We start from the raw sequence: 12,413 nt of genomic DNA, 5'->3' as shown, positions 1-12,413 counted from the left end.
GACAGACAGACAGACAGACGGACGGACAGATAGACGGACAGACGGACGGACAGACAGACAGACAGACGGACGGACGGACGGACAGACAGACGGACAGACGGACGGCCAGCCAGACGGACGGACGGAGAGATAGACGGACAGACAGACAGACAGACGGACAGACGGACGGACAGACAGACGGACAGACGGACGGACAGACAGACGGACGGACGGAGAGATAGACGGACAGACAGACAGACAGACGGACAGACGGACGGACAGACAGACGGACAGACGGACGGACAGACAGACGGACGGACGGAGAGATAGACGGACAGACAGACAGACAGACGGACAGACAGACGGACGGACAGACGGACGGACAGACGGACGGGACTGGGCCGTGCCTCCGCCCGCCGTCCGGCCCCTCGCCGCCGCCCGGGGCGCCCCAGCGGCCCGGCTCGCGCCCCCCCCCACTCCGCCCCCAACCCCGATGGCGGCCCCGCCGCCCGGCCCCCGCTGGCTGGCCGCCTTCTTCGCCTACGAGACCACCAAGTCGGTGGTGGTGAAGAGCTGGGTGGTGGGCGCCGTCAACCGGGCCGTGCAGCTCCTCATCCTCTCCTACTTCCTCGGGTGAGCGACCTCCCCCCCCCACCTCCAACCACCACCGCCGGAGCCAAGCGTCACCCCTCTGGCCCCCTCCCCGGGGTGGACGGGGGTGCCGCGGCTGACGGCCGAGGGGCTGGGAGCGGGTGACAGCAGCACAGTGACCTCCCCCCCGGGGGGAGGGGGCGGCACGGGTGACGAGCCGGCCGGCGGTGCGACCGAGGAGGGGGTCGGCGCGCGGTGGTGCACGGAGCGGGTGCGGGTGACTGGCAGAGTCAGTCACCCAGGAGCGGAGAGCGCCCTGCGCGGGTGACAGGACGGAGGAGCGACCGGCGCAGGTGGCGGCAAGAGGATGGGCAAGGGTGTGGGCGGGGGGGACGGGGACGTCGGTCGGGTGTGCCGGCACGGGTGACAGCCAGGGAGAGCGCGCGCCCATGGCAGGGGGGCAGCTGTGGCAGCGCGGGTGGCGAACAGAGGGACAAGAACAGCGCGTGCATCAGTGCGGGTGACAGGGTGACGAGGGGCACCAGCGCGCCAGAGCGGGTGACGGCGAGCGGGTGTCCTGCCCCGCTCCCCTCCAACCCGGTTACTCCGTGCCTGACCCCACGGCGGTCCTGGGTGCCCTTCACCCGACTGTGACTGAGGTGCCCCAGCCCAGTACAGCCGGTGGGCGAGGAGGGGGGTATTTAACCCCCAGCGCCCAGTCCTCTCTCTGGGTGCCTCTCACGGCAAATTCTCTGGAGGGTGCCAGCAGGGTGCTGAACAGCTGTTGGACTGGCAGTCGGTCAGTCAGTTGGTCTGGTGGCCCCTGGGTGTCCGTGGACTCCAGGAGCTTTGGGTGGGCTGTGGGTGACCCGGGGAGGGTCGGGTGCCAGTCGGGGCAGGCTGTAGGGCGGGCAGGGGCCGTGCTACCACTACTGAACGGCTGTTGGAGGACTGGCAGTCGGTCAGTCAGTTGGTCTGGTGGCCCCCGGGTGTCCGTGGACTCCGGGAGCTTCGGGTGGGCTGCGGGTGACCTGGGGAGGGGTTGGGCACCGGTCGGGGCGGGCTGTAGGGCGGGCTGTAGGGCGGGCAGGGGCCGTGCGGCCGCCGCCGCTCACCCGGCCGGGGGTCGGCCCAGCTGGGTGTTCCTGCACGAAAAAGCCTACCAGGTGCGCGACACCGTCATCGAGTCCTCGGTGGTGACCAAAGTCAAAGGCGTCGGCAAGTACGCCGGCCGGGTGCTGGACACGGCCGACTACGTCACCCCCCCCCAGGTAAGGGGCAGGGCCGCCAGGGCCCGGACGCCTGGGCCCCTACCTTGGTGTCCCCCCCCCCCACCATCGATCCCACCCAGCCACTGCCGGCGCGTCCCCAGGGCACCTCGGTGTTCGTGGTCATCACCAAGCGGATCGTGACGGAGAACCAGGAGCAGGGGCTGTGCCCGGAGGTGAGGGGGTGCCGGGGATGGGGACGGGGGTGTTGAGCGGGGCAGACCCCTCCCCCCCACCACCACCACCGCAATGGCGGGGTGTCCCCGCACCGCCTCACCGCCCGCCGGCGCAGAGCGACGCCAGGTACCGCTGCACCGCCGACAGCGACTGCCCGAAGGACAGCCCCGCCGCCACGGGGAGCGGTAAGCCCATACACCACTCCCCCCCCCCCCAAAAAAAAAAGCCGGAAGTGGCTGAGCCCCGATGCGCTCGCCACACTGATGGGTGCCCAACCCCAACCCCAACCCCAGCAGGGGTGCTGACGGGGCGCTGCGTGCGCTACAACGGGACACGGCGGAGCTGCGAGATCCGGGGCTGGTGCCCGCCGGAGGTGGACACCGTGGAGGCGTGAGCGGAACGGGGACGGGGCTGGGGGGGGGAGCCCGCGACCACCGGCTGGTGTCACCCTCTCGCTGCCCCCACCCCCCTGCAGACCCGTCATGCTGGAGGCCGAAAACTTCACCCTCTTGGTCAAGAACAGCGTCCGCTTCCCGCTCTTCGGCTTCGAGAAGTGAGACGGGGAGGGGATGGTGGGGGACGGGGGATCTCCCCCCGCCATTTTGTCCCCATCCTCGTCCCCCCTCACCACCACCACCACCATTACCCCCTCCCCGGGCAGGGCCAACCTGCCACCGGACGCCCCGGCGGGCGAGCTGAGCCGCTGCCGCTTCCATCCGGCCCGGCGGCCCCTCTGCCCCGTCCTGCGCCTGGGCGATGTGGCCCGCTGGGCCGGCCAGGACTTCGGCACGTTGGCCACCACGGTGAGCAACCACCACCACCCAACCAACCACCGCCACCCAACCACCACCACCACCCAACCAACCACCACCCAACCAACCAACCACCACCACCCAACCACCACCACCACCCAACCAACCAACCACCACCCACCCAACCACCCACCACCCAACCAACCACCACCACCCAACCACCACCACCACCCAACCACCACCACCCAACCAACCAACCACCACCCAACCAACCACCACCCACCCAACCAGCCACCACCCAACTACCACCACCACCCAACCACCACCACCACCCAACCACCACCACCCAACCAACCAACCACCACCCAACCACCACCACCCACCCAACCAACCACCACCCACCCAACCAACCACCACCACCCAACCACCACCACCACCCAACCAACCACCACCCAACCAACCAACCACCACCACCCAACCACCACCACCACCCAACCACCACCACCCAACCAACCAACCACCACCACCCAACCACCACCACCCAACCACCACCACCACCCAACCACCACCACCCACCCAACCAACCACCACCCAACCAACCAACCACCGCCACCGGGTGCCCCACGGTGCTGGGGTGGGGGGCTGCCCCATGGCTGAACGCCGGCCGCCGGGGGCCGCAGGGCGGCGTGCTGGCCATCAAGATCGGCTGGGAGTGCGACCTGGACCAGCCATGGGAGCGCTGCTTGCCCCGTTACTCCTTCAGCCGCCTGGACGGCGCCGCCACCACCGCCACCGGCTACAACTTCAGGTTGTGGGGTTTGGGCAGGGGGGGGATGCTGCTCCCACCCCACCGGTGACGGCCGCTTCGCCCGGCTACAGGTCAGCTCGCTACTACCGCCGGCCCGACGGTACCGAGCGCCGCTGCCTGACCAAGGCCTTCGGCATCCGCTTCGACGTCCTGGTGTACGGCAGCGTACGTAGTCCGCTGGCGGGGGGGGTGGGTGCAGGGCGTGGGGGGGGGTGCTGCCCGCCCCCCGGGACTGACGGACCTCCTCGACTCCTGTCCCCCCGCCAGGCTGGGAAATTCAGCATCGTCCCGACCCTCGTCAACGTGGTGGCGGCGTGCACCTCCGTCGGCGTGGTGAGCGGGGCGGCGGGCCATGGCGCTGGGGAAGGGGCTGCGGTGGGGAAGGGGCTGCAGTGGGGCCCCATAGCACTGGGGAAGGGGCTGCAGTGGGCAAGGGGCTGCAGCGGGGCCCCGTAGTGGTGGGAAGGGGCTGCAGTGGGGAAGGGGCTGCAGCCAAGCCCCACAGTGGTGGGGAAGGGGCTGCAGTGGGCAAGGGGCTGCAGCCGAGCCCCACAGCGGTGGGGAAGGGGCTGCGGTGGGGAAGGGGCTGCAGTGGGGCCCCATAGCGCTGGGGAAGGGGCTGCAGTGGGCAAGGGGCTGCAGCGGGGCCCCGTAGTGGTGGGAAGGGGCTGCAGTGGGGAAGGGGCTGCAGCCAAGCCCCACAGTGGTGGGGAAGGGGCTGCAGTGGGCAAGGGGCTGCAGTGGGGCCCCATAGCGCTGGGGAAGGGGCTGCAGTGGGGAAGGGGCTGCAGTGGGGCCCATAGTGGTGGGGAAGGGGCTGTGGCTGAGCCCCACGGCACTGGGGAAGGGGCTGCAGTGGGCAAGGGGCTGCACCCGAGCCCCACAGCGGTGGGGAAGGGGCTGCGGCCGAGCCCCACGGCGCTGGGGATGGTGGCCCAGTCCGTCCCCAGGTGGCGGGCAGGGGGCTGGGGTCGCCGTGGGGCAGCAGGCCCCCCGGCCCCCCGGCCGCCCCCCAGCGCCGCCGTGCCCCGCAGGGCTCGGTGCTCTGCGATCTCATCCTGCTGCACTTCCTCAAGGGTGCTGAGCACTACAAGGCCCGCAAGTTCGAGGAGGTGAGGCGTGGGGCAGGGGGCCCGGGGCGCCGTGGGGCTGGGCCGGGCGGGGGGCTGCTGGGGCCCTCGGGTGCCGTGGGGCAGCACCCCGCAGCAGCCTGCCCTGCCCCACAGGTGCCGGAGGCCAGCCCGCCCCGGCGTTCGGCCGGCCCCACGGCGCCGGGGGGCGGCGAGATGGGCTCCACCGACGCGGCCACCGTCAGCCTCTAGCCCCCCGCGCCGTGGGGCAGCGCCCCACTGCCGTGGCCCCCCACCACCTGCGGGCCCCACGGCAGCTTTGTCCGCGTGGGGATGGTGGCAGGGGGCTGTCCCTGGTGCCCCTCCCCGGGGGTCCTGGCTCTGCCCCACTGTCCCCCAGCTCCCATCCTTGGGGGTCCCGGCTCTGCCCCACTGTCCCCCTCCCTGGGGGTCCCGGCTCTGCCCCACTGTCCCCCAGCTCCCATCCTTGGGGGTCCCGGCTCTGCCCCACTGTCCCCAGCACCCATCCTTCCCCGGGGGTCCCAGCTCTGCCCCACTGTCCCCATCCTTGGGGGTCCCGGCTCTGCCCCACTGTCCCCCAGCTCCCATCCTTGGGGGTCCCAGCTCTGCCCCACTGTCCCCCAGCTCCCATCCTTGGGGGTCCCGGCTCTGCCCCACTGTCCCCCTCCCTGCGGGTCCCGGCTCTGCCCCACTGTCCCCCAGCTCCCATCCTTGGGGGTCCCGGCTCTGCCCCACTGTCCCCAGCTCCTGTCCCCAGGGGTCCCGGCTCTGCCCCACTGTCCCCCAGCTCCCATCCTTGGGGGTCCCAGCTCTGCCCCACTGTCCCCAGCTCCTGTCCCCAGGGGTCCCGGCTCTGCCCCACTGTCCCCCAGCTCCCATCCTTCCCTGGGGGTCCCAGCTCTGCCCCACTGTCCCCCTCCCCGGGGGTCCTGGCTCTGCCCCACTGTCCCCCAGCTCCCATCCTTGGGGGTCCCGGCTCTGCCCCACTGTCCCCCTCCCTGGGGGTCCCGGCTCTGCCCCACTGTCCCCCAGCTCCCATCCTTGGGGGTCCCGGCTCTGCCCCACTGTCCCCCTCCCTGGGGGTCCCGGCTCTGCCCCACTGTCCCCCAGCTCCCATCCTTGGGGGTCCCAGCTCTGCCCCACTGTCCCCAGCTCCTGTCCCCAGGGGTCCCGGCTCTGCCCCACTGTCCCCCAGCTCCCTTCCTTGGGGGTCCCGGCTCTGCCCCACTGTCCCCAGCACCCATCCTTCCCCGGGGGTCCCAGCTCTGCCCCACTGTCCCCATCCTTGGGGGTCCCGGCTCTGCCCCACTGTCCCCCAGCTCCCATCCTTGGGGGTCCCGGCTCTGCCCCACTGTCCCCAGCACCCATCCTTCCCCGGGGGTCCCAGCTCTGCCCCACTGTCCCCATCCTTGGGGGTCCCGGCTCTGCCCCACTGTCCCCCAGCTCCCATCCTTGGGGGTCCCGGCTCTGCCCCACTGTCCCCAGCTCCTGTCCCCAGGGGTCCCGGCTCTGCCCCACTGTCCCCCAGCTCCCATCCTTGGGGGTCCCAGCTCTGCCCCACTGTCCCCCAGCACCCATCCTTGGGGGTCCCGGCTCTGCCCCACTGTCCCCAGCACCCATCCTTCCCCGGGGGTCCCAGCTCTGCCCCACTGTCCCCCTCCCTGGGGGTCCCGGCTCTGCCCCACTGTCCCCAGCACCCATCCTTCCCCGGGGGTCCCAGCTCTGCCTCACTGTCCCCATCCTTGGGGGTCCTGGCTCTGCCCCACTGTCCCCCAGCTCCCATCCTTGGGGGTCCCGGCTCTGCCCCACTGTCCCCCTCCCTGCGGGTCCCGGCTCTGCCCCACTGTCCCCCAGCTCCCATCCTTGGGGGTCCCGGCTCTGCCCCACTGTCCCCAGCTCCTGTCCCCAGGGGTCCCGGCTCTGCCCCACTGTCCCCCAGCTCCCATCCTTGGGGGTCCCAGCTCTGCCCCACTGTCCCCCTCCCTGGGGGTCCCGGCTCTGCCCCACTGTCCCCCAGCTCCCATCCTTGGGGGTCCCAGCTCTGCCCCACTGTCCCCCTCCCTGGGGGTCCCGGCTCTGCCCCACTGTCCCCCAGCTCCCATCCTTGGGGGTCCCAGCTCTGCCCCACTGTCCCCAGCTCCTGTCCCCAGGGGTCCCGGCTCTGCCCCACTGTCCCCCAGCTCCCATCCTTGGGGGTCCCGGCTCTGCCCCACTGTCCCCATCCCTGAGGGTCCCCACCTCTGCGCTGCCCCCCGTCCCCCTCCCTGCCCCACGGCGGCGGCGGCAGCACCCCCAGCCCGGCCCCCAATAAACCTTCGGCTCTCGGCACCCTCCCGTGTGCGGCCTGCGTGTGGGTGGGGGGCATGGGGGGTGTCTGCGGGGCAGGATTGGGGCGTGGGGTCCGGGGGCAGCAGCGGGGGTCCGGGTGGCCCTCCCGGAGGTGGCCGTGGGGCTGGCGGCCGGACGCCGCGAGGGGCGCGCGAGGTTCCCACTGGGACGCAGGTGCTGAACGCTGACACTTTATTGGGGCCTGGGGGGGAGCGGGGCGCTGCCCCTCACCGTGGGGCAGGCGGGGGGCCGGGGACCCCCCCGCCGCCGAGCTGGGCCCCCCGCCCGGGCCGGGGGGCTGAACCCCTCAGTACTCGCAGATGAAGGGCAGCTTCACGCGGCAGCGCACGCTCCTCCAGCGCCCGTCTGGGGGGCGACGGGGGTCAGTGCCGCCCCCCGGCCCGCCCCACAGCCCCACCGCCGGCCGCCAGCCCCTGACCCCCACGTACCTGACCCCCCCCAGCCCCCCAAGCTGCAGCCCCCAAAGCCCCGGCTTGCAGCCTGCAGCCCCTCAAGCTGCAGCCCCTGCCCCCCAGGTTGCAGCCTGCAGCCCCCCAAGTTGAAGCCCCAGCCCCCCAGGTTGCAGCCCTCAGGCCCCCAAGCTGCAGCCCCCAAAACCCCAAGCTGCAGCCCTCAGACCCCCAAGTTGCAGCCCCCAAAGCCCCAGGTTGCAGCCCCCAGACCCCCAAGTTGCAGCCTGCAGCCCCAAGTTGCAGCCCGCAGCCCCCCAAGCAGCAGCCCGCAGCCCCCCAAGCTGCAGCCCCCAAAGCCCCAGGTTGCAGCCCGCAGCCTCCAGGTTGCAGCCCGCAGCCCCCCAGGTTGCAGCCCCCAGTCCCCCAACTTGCATCCCCCAGCCCCACAGGTTGCAGCCCCCAGCCCCCCAAGCTGCAGCCCGCAGCCCCCAATTTGCATCCCCCAAAGCTCCAAGTTGCAGCCCCCAGCCCCCCAAGTTGCAGCCCCCAAAGCCCCGGCTTGCAGCCTGCAGCCCCTCAAGCTGCAGCCCCTGCCCCCCAGGTTGCAGCCTGCAGCCCCCCAAGTTGAAGCCCCAGCCCCCCAGGTTGCAGCCCTCAGGCCCCCAAGCTGCAGCCCCCAAAACTCCAAGCTGCAGCCCTCAGACCCCCAAGTTGCAGCCCCCAAAGCCCCAGGTTGCAGCCCCCAGACCCCCAAGTTGCAGCCTGCAGCCCCAAGTTGCAGCCCGCAGCCCCCCAAGCAGCAGCCCCCAAAGCCCCAGGTTGCAGCCCCCAGACCCCCAAGTTGCAGCCTGCAGCCCCAAGCAGCAGCCCGCAGCCCCCCAAGCTGCAGCCCCCAAAGCCCCAGGTTGCAGCCCGCAGCCTCCAGGTTGCAGCCCGCAGCCCCCCAGGTTGCAGCCCCCAGTCCCCCAACTTGCATCCCCCAGCCCCCCAGGTTGCAGCCCCCAGCCCCCCAAGCTGCAGCCCGCAGCCCCCAATTTGCATCCCCCAAAGCTCCAAGCAGCAGCCCCCAGCCCCCCAACTTGCAGCCCGCAGCCCCCCAACTTGCAGCCGCCAAAGCCCCAGGTTGCAGCCCGCACCCCCCAAGCAGCAGCCCCCCGCCCGCCCCGGCCCCACTGACTGGCGCTGCAGAGGGAGGTGCAGAAGGTGCCCGAGAGCAGGGGGTAGCCGCGGAGCCAGTGCGCGTAGTTCCACGCCGAGCAGTCCACCCACCGGCAGTACACGCTCCGGCCCTGCGCCCGCCGGCCGCCCGTCACCCCCCGCACCGCCGCCCTGGGACCCCCGGGGGGGGCAGGGGGCAGCAGGGCCGGGCTGGGACCCCTGGGGTGGGCAGGGGGGCAGCGGGCAGGGCTGAGACCCCCGGGGTGGGCAGGGGGGCAGCGGGGCAGGGTTGGGACCCCCAAGGTGGGCAGAGGGGCAGTGGGCAGGACTGGGACCCCCAGGGTGGGCACAGGGGCAGTGGGCAGGGCTGAGGCCCCCAGGGTGGGCACAGGGGGCAGCAGGGCAGGGTTGGGACCCCCAGGGTGGGCAGGGGGGCAGCAGGCAGGGTTGGGACCCCCAGGGTGGGCACAGGGGGCAGCAGGCAGGGTTGGGACCCTCGAGGTGGGCACAAGTGGGGCAGCAGGGCAGGGTTGGGACCCCCAGGGTGGGCAGGGGGGCAGCAGGCAGGGTTGGGACCCCCAAGGTGGGCACAGGGGGCAGCGGGCAGGATTGGGACCCCCGGGGTGGGCAGAGGAGCAGCGGGGCAGGGTTGGGACCCCCGGGGTGGGCACAAGTGGGGTTACGGGTGCCGGCCAGGGGTGGCGGGTGCCAGGCCGGGATTTGGGGCGGGGGGGGGGGTCTCATTACCCGGGGCCTGGTGACGGCCCCGATCCAGGCCTGGCCGCGGTTGGTGCTGGCGCGCAGGGCGCGCCGCAGGCACACGTTCCTGCTGTAGCTGTGGATGGAGGCCAGCTGCCCGCGGTAGCACCGGCGGCACACGTCCTGCCGAGCGGGGCGAGGGGCTCAGCGCCGGCGGGTCGTCGTCCCCATCGTCCCCCCCCAACCCGGCCCCCCCCCCCCGGGACCCACCTGGGCGCCGCGGAAGGTCTTGCACCGGCGCACCACCACCGCGTAGCGGTAGGTGCCGGCGGCCGCCGGCAGGCTCAGCCTCGCCGTCTCGTTGTCCCGCGGGCACCAGAGCTCGTCGCCCACCTCGGCCGCGGGGGCCGCCGGCGCTGCCAGGGCCGGCTCGGGGGCTGCGGGCACAGGGGTGACGGCGGCGGCCGGCGCAGGGGACCCCGGCGGCGCTGCGCCGGCGGGCAGCGGCGTGGGCACTCACCCGGGTGGCGGGCGCTGGCGGCGCTCAGCAGGGCCGCGGCGAGGAGCAGCCAGGGCTGCATGGTGGCGGCGGTGGCAGCGCTGGGGACAGGCGGGCGTAGATGGGGACCGGGCCACCGGGCCACCCGCCCCATGTCCCCCGAGGTCCCCCTGCCACCCGCTCCGTGCCACCCTTGCGCCCCCGGGGCCACCCGCCCCATGTCCCCCGAGGTCCCCCTGCCACCCGCTCCGTGCCACCCTTGCGCCCCCGGGGCCACCCGCCCCATGTCCCCCGAAGTCCCCCTGCCACCCGCTCCGTGCCACCCTTGCACCCCCGGGGCCACCCGCCCCATGTCCCCCGAGGTCCCCCTGCCACCCGCTCCGTGCCACCCTTGCGCCCCCGGGGCCACCCGCCCCATGTCCCTCGTGGTCCCCCTGCCACCCGCTCCGTGCCACCCTTGCGCCCCCGGGGCCACCCGCCCCATGTCCCTCGTGGTCCCCCTGCCACCCGCTCCGTGCCACCCTTGCGCCCCCCGGGGCCACCCGCCCCATGTCCCTCGTGGTCCCCCTGCCACCCGCTCCGTGCCACCCTTGCACCCCCCGGGGCCACCCGCCCCATGTCCCTCGTGGTCCCCCTGCCACCCGCTCCGTGCCACCCTTGCGCCCCCCGGGGCCACCCGCCCCATGTCCCCCGAGGTCCCCCTGCCACCCACTCCGTGCCACCCTTGCACCCCCGGGGCCACCCGCCCCATGTCCCCCGAGGTCCCCCTGCCGCCCGCTCCGTGCCACCCTTGCACCCCCGGGGCCACCCGCCCCATGTCCCTCGTGGTCCCCCTGCCACCCGCTCCGTGCCACCCTTGCGCCCCCCGGGGCCACCCGCCCCATGTCCCTCGTGGTCCCCCTGCCACCCGCTCCGTGCCACCCTTGCGCCCCCCGGGGCCACCCGCCCCATGTCCCCCGAGGTCCCCCTGCCACCCGCTCCGTGCCACCCTTGCGCCCCCCGGGGCCACCCGCCCCATGTCCCTCGTGGTCCCCCTGCCACCCGCTCCGTGCCACCCTTGCGCCCCCGGGGCCACTCGCCCCATGTCCCTCGAGGTCCCCCTGCCACCCGCTCCGTGCCACCCTTGCGCCCTCCGTCCCGGCGGCAGACCCAGACCCACGGGTGCCCCCCTCGGGGCCACCCCCGTCCCCCACCCAGGCGGGGCTGCCGGGGTTGGGGAGGGGGCCGCGGGGCCCACCCCACCGTCCCCGTCCCTCACCTGGGGGCTGCGGGGCTCTGCCCGCGGTGGCCCTTATAAGCCGGGTGGCCCTGGCACGTGGGCCGGCCGCAGGCTTGCGCCACCCGCCGCCCTGCCCCACGGCCCCGGGCTGGGTGCAGCCGGGGGTCCCGGAGGGTGCCGGGGTTGGTTGGGGGGGGGGTGAGCGGGGGGGGGCCGCGGCGGGCGATAGCATCTGTGGGCCAACGGCCACCCGTTAGAGGGAAACGGCCTTGGGCAACGCAGCGGGAGATCGTATCGGGCCCCCCGCGCCCGTGCCCACCCCCGAACCCCGCTGCTGCTGCTCCAAGGGCCGGCGCGTCCTGCGGGTGAGGGACGGGGACCGCGGGGTGGGCGCAGCGGTGACAGGGGTCCCGAGAGCGGCCCCGGGTGGTCTGGGGGGTGGGGGGGGCCGAGCAGTTCGGGGACCTGGGGGGGGGACAGGAGGCAGGGGGAGGGGGTCGTGGGGGTGCCCTGGGGGGGCAGAGGGACATGGGGGTGACCCTGGGGGGGCACAAGGGCCGTGGGGGTGACCCTGGGGGGGGCAGAGGGACACGGGGTGACCCTGGGGGGGGCAGAGGGACGTGGGGGTGTCCCTGGGGGGGGGCAGAGGGACATGGGGTGACCCTGGAGGGGCACAAGGGCCGTGGGGGTGACCTTGGGGGGGGCAGAGGGACGTGGGGTGACCCTGGGGGGGGACAGAGGGACACGGGGTGACCCTGGGGGGCACAAGGGCCGTGGGGGTGACCCTGGGGGGGGCAGAGGGCCCCAGCGCAGCCCCGCACCCGCCGCCCGCTCGGCCTCGGCGCCCTGACCCGCCCCGGGGGGGGGGGCCCGGGGGTGACACCAGGGTGACCCCGGGGTGACGGGGTGGCCCTGCCGGCAGGAGGGGCGCGGGGGCTGGCGCTGGCAGGACCCCCGCCCCTGGCACTGCGCCAGCTGGGCGCCCGGGCAGCCCTGCCGCCTGGCCCCCCGCCGACGCCACCCGCAGCCCCCGCGGCCAGGAGCCGGCCGGGGGCGGGCAGGGGGCCAGGGGGCACTGGGGGGCAATGGGGACTGGGGGCACTGGGGGCACTGGTAGGGCATGGGGAGGGGGTGCAATGGGGACTGCGGCACTGGGAGGGGGCGCAGTGTGGACAGGGGGCACTGGGAGGGGGTGCAATGGGGACTGCGGCACTGGGAGGGCATGGGGAGGGGACGCAGCAGGCACTGGGGGCACTGGGAGGAGGCACAGTGGGCAGTGGGAGCACTGGGAGGGCATGGGGAGGGGGTGCCATGGGGACTGAGGCACTGGGAGGGGGCACAGTGGGCACTAGGGGCACTGGGAGGGCACTGGGAGGGGGCTCAGTGGGGACTGGGGGCACTGGGGAGCACTGGGAGGGGGCGCAGTGAGCA

The 12,413-nt window shown here is 73.8% G+C and overlaps 2 protein-coding genes across 4 annotated transcripts; one reads left to right on the top strand and one right to left on the bottom strand.

The window, feature by feature from the left end:
* The first annotated feature begins 415 nt into the window (after positions 1-415).
* P2RX3 (purinergic receptor P2X 3) lies at positions 416-5,046 on the top strand. 3 transcript variants are annotated; one of them, XM_068944497.1, is made up of 12 exons: positions 416-612; positions 1,706-1,841; positions 1,922-2,014; positions 2,131-2,200; positions 2,309-2,405; positions 2,491-2,568; positions 2,677-2,818; positions 3,448-3,575; positions 3,647-3,740; positions 3,843-3,908; positions 4,652-4,687; positions 4,802-5,046. In XM_068944497.1, exons 1-12 carry the CDS (start codon positions 473-475, stop codon positions 4,895-4,897), a joined length of 1,176 nt encoding a protein of 391 aa, XP_068800598.1. In that variant the 5' UTR covers positions 416-472; the 3' UTR covers positions 4,898-5,046. The 3 variants fall into 3 exon arrangements, with proteins under 3 accessions (XP_068800598.1, XP_068800596.1, XP_068800597.1); XM_068944495.1 differs by having other exon boundaries at positions 4,610-4,687; XM_068944496.1 differs by having other exon boundaries at positions 419-612; positions 1,943-2,014; positions 2,312-2,405; positions 4,610-4,687.
* A 2,136-nt stretch (positions 5,047-7,182) lies between these two features.
* On the bottom strand, positions 7,183-9,946 carry PRG2 (proteoglycan 2, pro eosinophil major basic protein). The gene is made up of 5 exons (XM_068944052.1): positions 9,785-9,946; positions 9,535-9,701; positions 9,313-9,447; positions 8,585-8,696; positions 7,183-7,360 (listed from the first exon to the last, which is right to left on the bottom strand). Exons 1-5 carry the CDS (start codon positions 9,915-9,917, stop codon positions 7,302-7,304), a joined length of 606 nt encoding a protein of 201 aa, XP_068800153.1. The 5' UTR covers positions 9,918-9,946; the 3' UTR covers positions 7,183-7,301.
* Between the last annotated feature and the right edge of the window lie 2,467 nt (positions 9,947-12,413).

Source organism: Struthio camelus, chromosome 5 (genome assembly GCF_040807025.1).
Source record: "Struthio camelus isolate bStrCam1 chromosome 5, bStrCam1.hap1, whole genome shotgun sequence".
NCBI classification, from domain to species: Eukaryota; Metazoa; Chordata; class Aves; order Struthioniformes; family Struthionidae; genus Struthio; species Struthio camelus.
The sequence above is the reverse complement of the archived record's forward strand: the minus strand, read 5'-3'. Positions and strand labels throughout refer to the sequence as shown.

Bases quoted from the DNA above. Each gene is read 5' to 3' on its own strand.
- P2RX3 (XM_068944495.1), top strand. From the start codon at position 473: ATGGCGGCCCCGCCGCCCGGCCCCCGCTGGCTGGCCGCCTTCTTCGCC. The intron at 613-1,705 runs GTGAGCGACCTC...GGGTCGGCCCAG, and splicing joins ATCCTCTCCTACTTCCTCGG to CTGGGTGTTCCTGCACGAAA. The intron at 4,688-4,801 runs GTGAGGCGTGGG...CCTGCCCCACAG, and splicing joins AGGCCCGCAAGTTCGAGGAG to GTGCCGGAGGCCAGCCCGCC.
- PRG2 (XM_068944052.1), bottom strand. From the start codon at position 9,917: ATGGGGCGGGTGGCCCGGTGGCCCGGTCCCCATCTACGCCCGCCTGTC. The intron at 8,697-9,312 runs GTAATGAGACCC...CGGCGGGCGCAG, and splicing joins GGGCCGTCACCAGGCCCCGG to GGCCGGAGCGTGTACTGCCG. The intron at 7,361-8,584 runs GTCAGTGGGGCC...GTCGCCCCCCAG, and splicing joins CACCTCCCTCTGCAGCGCCA to ACGGGCGCTGGAGGAGCGTG.